We start from the raw sequence: 8,369 nt of genomic DNA on the forward strand, positions 1-8,369 counted from the left end.
AATGCAATTCATGCATTACTAATGGAAATTCATTCGGACAACACATGAGTAAAAATGCATGCGGAAATCATTTCAGTTAAAATTTATTCAATAGCTCTAATGAACTGAATTATCGATAAGATGTACACCAATTAATCCAGAAAAGAACATGTATGTGATAACATGGAAGATTCTGGTGGTGTTCTTACAGGAAAAATTAGGACAGGCTTTGGTGGTATTTGCAAGGCTTCAATGCTTCCTTTCAGCATTTCAATCACTCTACTCATGGATGGTCTATCTGATGGCTTCGTCTGTATGGACCACAACCCTACCAAAATCATCTTCCTCGCCAGTTCGTTTTCCTCTTCCGTCACAGCATTGGGCAACCCTAAACTGGTGCCTGCCTCAAGCTTCTTCTAAATAAAATCCCGAAAAAAAACATCACTCGTGTGGCTCGCTCAGGCGTTGACGTTCTTTTTTTCCTCCAGCCATCTCCGGAACCATCATTCCATAGCTGTAGACATCGGACTTAACTGAAACTCCTCCATAGATTCTACAAACCACTTCCGGAGCAATATACCCAATCGTCCCTCTTGCATCCAACATCAACACAGTACTCTCCTTCTTGAGGCAAAGTTTCGAAAGCCCAAAGTCAGAAATCTTGGGGCAAAAGTTGTCGTCCAAAAGAATAGTATGCGGTTTTATGTCAAAATGCAAGTACTCGAGTCCTCGAGCTATCCCAGTATCAAAATTGAGTAGTTGTTCCACTATAATCGCTAACTCGCTCCGTCATTAACTCAGTGAGTCGGCTCCTGTGCTCGTCCGCCTCGCAGTGTCATGCCCATCACAAAAAACCCAGCAAGGAGCAAAGATTTCCCGTCAAAGAGAAACTCGAACATCAAGCCGATGAAGATGACGACGAGGAAGATGGTCCACATGGGTTCCAGCGAGGGCATATAGCGTCGGCGGGTTATCGATTGGAGGAACTCCATCTGCCACTCTCTGCCAAAACGTAGTCTATTTGATAAAAATTATTCATCTCCAACCGAAGCTATTTTTTAACTTACCATATTAATATGGTTAATTGAAATAATATGGTTAATTGAATTAAATTATCATATTAAAATAAATTTTTTAGACATATTTTGAGTATCACTTGTCACTAAATGAATAAGTCTCTAGATTTCTTATCTTTATATAATGAAAAGGATGTGAAAAATTGGTGAAGAATTGAAATAAAATAAGATAAGATAGTATGAAATGGTGAAAATGAGGTGATAAATGGTGTAGAAATTGTTTAGGTATTTATAGGAAAAAAAATTAGAATTTTATTTTATTTTTTAAAAAATTTCGTTTGAAAAAAAAAAAATTTCAAATCCAACAGTAACCTGACGCTAGCTAGCATGGGTTTGCCCTGGTGCAAACGGCTGACTAGCTCTGCCAGCCTGCTGGCCTAGTGGATGAATTATGGCCTGGTGGGACCCGAGTCGATAATATCATTTTTCCAAAATAAATAAATAAATAAGTACAAAAAAAAAATAGAAATTATATATTAAATTTTTTCTTTTGTAAATAACGACACATTTGCTAAAGTGAAAAAGTTCAAATACAAGGTTAGTGAAAGGTTGCTAGATTTCTCACTACAAGTTAGTTTTGTTAGTTTAATTTAGTTAACCGCAAACCTTCATTAGCTAAGTTGTATATAAAGTGGATTGTTTAATTAACAGCTAATATTTGGTCACAAGACGAATTGCATGTGCAGATTGTACTTCTTTTACTCACAAACTTGGTACTCAATTTTTAGTTAAGGATTTATTTATTTTTATGTTTATGGGATTCATATTCTCAACACGCCATTTCACATGTGACGAGGTAGAAAGTGATTTGCATCTCACTGCCTTCTCATATGCAGTTTGGGTAGGAAGTGATTCACCTTTCCAGGGTTGTTTCCTAATTAGATGTGGATTTTGTACAAGTTTCGGCCTTTTGAGCAAATAAAAACGTTTCATATTTTCCTAGTTTTATAAGGATTATATCCACTTACTTGAAGTCCAATATTTCCTAACCACACAAAGAAAACTACCGATAAAATATCACCCACTCCCTCAGTTGGGTGTCATTTGCAACGGCATACTGTTGAATTCTTCTAGAATCTCTCCCTCGAGTGGAAGAACACAAAGAAGAGGAAGGAGCAAGATGGAGGAGTCAAGTGATCTCAAATACTTCGACGGCACGAAAAGTGATTACGATATACGCATGGAGAAGTATCAGCGTGCCGGAGACAGTAAACGTACTGAACTGCAGAGCAAGCGCACTGAGAGATCCCGCCAACTAATCCATAAATGTCATAGAGATCACCGAAAACTGTGTTCCGAGGAGGCGGATAATAAAAGTAGGGCAGCATTAGCAATCCCGATTTCCTTAATACGACTCTTTCTTTTATAGCCTTGTAAGTGAGCTCCCAGATGGTAGTAAGAAGAGCTGCAACAGCACACAGCATGCTCAGTAGCACGTAGTGGGGTTTACTTGGGGGACGAAGTGTTAGACAAATAAGGAATATGGTTGGAGTCCTTGTGTAATTGTATATAATATTATTATTGGAAGAATAAGCCGTCCTACAGCCGTCAAGCCGTCCTACAGCCGTCCTATCTTGTCCTACCTACACACTAGCCGTCCTACAGCCGTCAAGCCGTCCTACAACCGTCCTACCTTGTCCTACCTACACACTAGGACGGCTACCTTGTCCTCTACAGCCGTCCTACCTTATCCTACCTACACACTAGGACGGCTACCTTGTCCTACCTACACATTTGTATCATGTATATATATCCTTGTAATCTTGTAGAGAAACATAATGAAAAAATAAGCATTCTCTTCCATTTTTCCACATTCACGTATCAATAACAAATATATTTTTTAGCCTACATACCTTTTTCTACATGGTATCAGAGCAGGTTTATAACCCTAGCCCTAATTTTTTTTCGGCAGCTTTCTCTGCCGTTCCCATGGCTGTTCGTGGCCCGTCCCGTCCCTCCTCTGCTCGTCCTCCCCTCCACTGCACCTACTGCAATTTTGATTATCATACCCGAGACACCTGCCATAAACTTCATGGCTATCCCGTTGGCCATCCCCTCCATGGCCAACCGTGGCGACCACCGCGCCGTGCCACTGCTTCCAGTTCTTCCCGCAGCCATGCACCTTCCAGTCCACCCCGGCAGCCACGGTTTTCTGCTTCCCGGCCCCATAATTTCACCCAGGCCCATCACGTGCAAGGCACCCAGGCCCCCGCCTCCTCTTCTACTCCAGCGACCCACCAAGTGCACGGGGCCCAGCCCACTTTGCATGACTTGCAGCTTGCCATGCCTGACCTCTCTGCCGAGCAGCACTCCCGTGTTCTAGCTGCTCTACGTGACACCACCACCCCTCCTCAGGCCAATGCCGTGCTCACTACTGATTTTGCCCAAGGTTTGTTACCTGTCACCTCTCGTCATGGTCAATGGATTCTTGACAGTGGTGCTACGGATCATATTACTTCTTTCGCTTCATGTTTGGTTAATCGCTCTCCTTCACATTTGCCGCCTGTTTCTTTGCCTAGTGGTGCTTCCGCTCCCATTACTTTTACCGGCACTCTTCCTTTAAATTCATCAGTTACTTTGAAGGATGTTTTATGTGTCCCTAATTTCCGAGTGGACCTTTTATCGGTTGGTAAACTTACAGATGGATTATCGTGTTCCATAACCTTCTTTCCTTCTTGGTGTGTTTTGCAGGACTTGGTTTCGAAGGCGATGATTGGTGTGGGTAAGCGACGTGGCGATCTGTATTACCTTGTGGCCCTTACCTCTTCTCTCCCCACCCGTCAACCTCTCTGCAACATCATTACCATCCCCTCCTCCTTCTGGCATAGGCGTCTTGGTCACCCCTCCTCCACTCGTTTGCAAGCTTTAGCATCTAGCTCTCTTAATTGCACTTTTGATTCTAGTCATATTTGTGATGTTTGTCCGTTGGCAAAACAAACTCTTCAACCTTTTCTTTTGAGTTCAATTTCATCCACTTTCCCTTTTGCTTTAATTCATTGTGATATTTGGGGCCCGAATCGTCAATCCTCTTCTCTTTCTGGTGCTCATTATTTCTTAACCATTGTGGATGATTTTTCTCGCTTTACGTGGGTCTTCCTCATGAAACATAAATCCGACACTCAACAATTAATTAAGGATTTTTTTGCTTATGTCACTACCCAATTCCGCACTACCATCCAATGCATTCGTACTGACAATGGTGGTGAATTTTTATCTCTTCGTAGTTTTTTCTCTGATCATAGGGTGCTTTTACAAACTTCTTGTGTTTATACCCCCCAACAAAATGGCGTTGTTGAAAGAAAACATCGTCATCTTCTTGAAACCGCTCGCGCCCTTCGTTTTCAATCCCATCTTCCTATCAAGTTTTGGGGGGAATGTGTTCTTACCGCTACTTATCTCATCAATCGTCTCCCTACCCGTCTTCTCCATCATAAATCCCCATTTGAGGTTCTCTTTTCGAAAACCCCATCTTATGACCACTTCCGCGTCTTTGGTTGTCTGGCATATGTCACCTCTGTCACTCCCACCACCAAATTTTCCCCTCGGGCTCATCGTTGCATTTTTCTCGGTTATCCTCATGGACAAAAGGCCTATACCCTTTACGATCTCGACAATCACCGCATTTTCACTAGTCGAGACGTCATCTTTCACGAAACTACTTTCCCTTATGCCGTTTCTCACCCTCCTATCCCATCCTCTTCGCCTACCCTACCCATCCCACCCCCTCTGGACTTTACATATAACCCACCCCTTCCTGCCCCGACGCCTCACCCTGCTCCACCTTCCTCCCCTTCCACGCCTCCCACAGATTCCCTTGCTGCCCCATTACCCGTTCTTCCCCATGCCCCTGCCCTCTCGGTATCCCCTCCTTCCCCCCCCGCTACTTCCTTACCTTTCACCCTTTTACCCACGGACATCCCTACCCCCCCACTACCTACCAATCCTCCCCTTCCCCGCACTTCTTCCCGTGCCCATAAACCTCCATCCTATTTAAAAGACTACGTTTGCTCGCAGGTGATTCTGCCATCCCACCCATCTTCGACTTCGCAACCCGGTTCTACACAAGGTACGCGATATCCACTTTGTAATTTTCTCTCTTATCACCGTTACTCTCCCAGGCATTTTTCTTACATTAACTCTGTCAGTCGGACTGTGGAGCCTTCCTCCTTTGCCGAGGCTGCCACTGACCCCAATTGGCAACGTGCTATGACTGAGGAGCTTCAAGCTTTACATGCTAATGATACTTGGACTTTAACTTCCTTGCCCCCTGGCAAAATTCCTATTGGTTGTAAGTGGGTGTACAAACTCAAGCACAATTCCGATGGCTCTATTGACCGCTACAAAGCTCGTTTGGTTGCTAAAGGCTTCACTCAGGCTGAAGGTATTGATTATCATGACACTTTTTCTCCTACTGCTAAGATGATTACGGTGTGTTGTCTTCTTGCTCTTGCTGCTAGTCAGTCTTGGTCTCTTCATCAGCTTGATGTTAATAATGCTTTCTTACATGGTGACTTACATGAAGAAATCTATATGTCTCCTCCTCCTGGTCTTCGGCGACAGGGGGAGAATCTTGTGTGTCACCTTCACAAGTCACTTTATGGTCTTAAGCAGGCTTCTCGCCAATGGTTTGCCAAATTCACTAGTGCCATCATTTCTGCCGGTTTTCAACAATCCAAAGCTGACTATTCATTGTTCACTAAAAAGTCTGGTATTTCTTTCACAGCTTTGTTCATTTATGTGGATGATATTGTGATTACAGGCAATGATGCTAGTGCCATTAATTCTCTGAAGTCTTTTCTCCGTGATCATTTTCGAATAAAAGACCTTGGTGATTTAAAATATTTTTTGGGTATTGAGGTTTCTCGTTCCAAACAAGGGATTTATAATTCTCAACGCAAGTATGCATTAGAGATTCTCAAGGACTATGGTTTTTTGGGAGCACGACCCATTGCTTTTCCTATGGATGACACAAAATTATCTGATAAAGGAGAACTTCTCAAGGATCCTGAAAAGTATCGACGATTAGTAGGTCGGTTAATATATCTCACTATCACTCGGCCAGATATCACCTATTCTGTGCATGTTCTAAGCCGTTTTATGCACGAGCCAAGGATATCTCATATGGATGCTGCGCTTCGTATTGTTCGTTATTTGAAGGCTACTCCAGGTCAAGGTTTATTATTTCGTTCTGACAACCAGACCAAGTTAACTGCATTTTGTGATTCTGATTGGGCAGGTTGCCCTATCACTCGCCGTTCGACTACTGGGTATTGTGTATTCTTGGGCGGTTCTTTGATTTCTTGGCGGACGAAACGACAGAAAACCGTTTCGCTCTCTTCAGCAGAGGCGGAATATAGGGCCATGGCAGGTGCTTGTTGCGAGATAGTTTGGCTTCGTTTTTTGTTGAAGGATTTGAACATTCCTTTGGATGGTCCTTCCATTTTATTTTATGATAATCAAGCAGCGTTACATATAGCTGCCAATCCTGTTTTTCATGAACGAACTCGTCACATTGAGATGGATTGTCACTTTATACGAGATAAGATTGTAGATGGCACAATAGAGACCAAGCATGTGGGTACGGCACAATAGTTGGCAGACTTGTTTACCAAACCTCTTGGGAAAGAAAAGTTTTCGGGTATGTTACGTAAGTTGGGAGTTCTTGACATCCACTCTCCAACTTGAGGGGGAGTGTTAGACAAATAAGGAATATGGTTGGAGTCCTTGTGTAATTGTATATAATATTATTATTGGAAGAATAAGCCGTCCTACAACCGTCCTACCTTGTCCTACCTACACACTAGCCGTCCTACAGCCGTCAAGCCGTCCTACAGCCGTCCTACCTTGTTCTACCTACACACTAGGACGGCTACCTTGTCCTACCTACACATTTGTATCATGTATATATATCCTTGTAATCTTGTAGAGAAACATAATGAAAAAATAAGCATTCTCTTCCATTTGCATTCTCTTCCATTTGCATTCTCTTCCATTTGCATTCTCTTCCATTTTTCCACATTCACGTATCAATAACAAATATATTTTTTAGCCTACATACCTTTTTCTACACGAAGCCTGGTCGAAAGCAGCTGATGACATCTCTAGGCCGAGGGCAACGACTAAAAATATCCACTCCGCTGATTCTGGAATAGCCTAGATAGCCGAAGAAATTAGTATTATTAATCCATTAATAAAATGATTCATTTACGAAGGTATACACAACCAAAATATTGTTATCTATACATATTTTGAACGTTTGTTCTATAGCCAGACTTAATATATACAATCACATATATGGTTATGAGTAGTACTGTTAGGCGACAGTATGCTACCTTTATAGGCACCTCGTACACATTGTTGTCAAGAATACTCGCAATTTTCGGTGTCAGGCTTTGCTGGTGAATTTGGAGCTCAACGGAGCTTGAAGTTGCACCATTCTCAAGTAGTTGATCTTCCTGCAGATTGTTGTCCTCTTCACGAGTATTCGGATCAAACCGTGCCCTAGTTGTTCTCTTCATTTTCACAGCTCAAAAAGCTTCTTTTCAAGACGAGAAAACATTACAAAACGAATGCATTACGGAGAAAATGGAAGAATTTACAAAAGTATAAGAGAAAGTTTCCAACATCCTTTTGCTCTTTTTTTTTTCATTCTTCAAATTATCTTATGTCTAATCCCCTGCAGTTGAAGAAGAGCCAAGGGAAGGAAATAAATACAAGAGGGAAAAAGAGGAGTTGGAGAGAACCGCGTATGGCTGAAGTAAGTTCTATCTCAATTCCTAGCCGAACAATAATTGGCTGCAGAATTTTCAGCACCACTCCTGCTTTCACATGTCTCGTTTGTATTTGCAATTTTAATTATTTAGACACTATACAAATCTGATTAGATAAAAATAGAAGTTGTTGCTAAATTTTCAGCATCTGAGAGCTTGTTTGGATGTGTTTTTAAAATGACTGAAAATGTTTTTTTGATGAAATTTTTTTTAAATCAATCTTTAGTAAAATGCAAGTAAATCCTGAAAAATCACTTAAAGTGCTTCCTGGAAGAAGCACATAATTAGTGCTTCTTGCAGAAAGCACTTAAGTGCTTTTGAAATTCAAAAACATTTTCTTTAAAAGCGTTTTCAATTATTTTAAAAGTACATCCAAACGAGTCATACGTATAATTTCTTTTACCGTCTGAATTATGCATTTCTTTTTACATAACTTTTACATCTTTACGCGTATGACATATTTGTTTTTTTCATAAAAAATGTGAAAAATGCGCAGAATCTATTTTCTTTCATCTCAAATATCAACGCAAAAAATTACGAACTG

General features: G+C 41.5%; 1 protein-coding gene across 1 annotated transcript; it reads right to left on the reverse strand.

The window, feature by feature from the left end:
* Positions 1 to 55: 55 nt before the first annotated feature.
* Positions 56 to 7,815, reverse strand: LOC148696087 (uncharacterized). The gene is made up of 3 exons (XM_088695309.1): positions 7,388 to 7,815; positions 7,114 to 7,208; positions 56 to 981 (listed from the first exon to the last, which is right to left on the reverse strand). Exons 1-3 carry the CDS (start codon positions 7,571 to 7,573, stop codon positions 777 to 779), a joined length of 486 nt encoding a protein of 161 aa, XP_088551435.1. The 5' UTR covers positions 7,574 to 7,815; the 3' UTR covers positions 56 to 776.
* Positions 7,816 to 8,369: the final 554 nt, after the last annotated feature.

The sequence above is a fragment of the Pyrus communis genome, chromosome 6, assembly GCF_041283825.1.
Source record: "Pyrus communis isolate YQ-2024b chromosome 6, ASM4128382v1, whole genome shotgun sequence".
Lineage (NCBI taxonomy): Eukaryota > Viridiplantae > Streptophyta > Magnoliopsida > Rosales > Rosaceae > Pyrus > Pyrus communis.

Excerpts from the sequence above, each read along its gene's own strand:
- LOC148696087 (XM_088695309.1), bottom strand. The coding sequence starts at position 7,573 with ATGAAGAGAACAACTAGGGCACGGTTTGATCCGAATACTCGTGAAGAG. Across the intron at positions 7,209-7,387 it reads TGTACGAGGTGCCTATAAAG|GCTATTCCAGAATCAGCGGA; the intron begins GTAGCATACTGT and ends TCGGCTATCTAG. Across the intron at positions 982-7,113 it reads CAGGCTTCGTGTAGAAAAAG|AGAGTGGCAGATGGAGTTCC; the intron begins GTATGTAGGCTA and ends ACGTTTTGGCAG.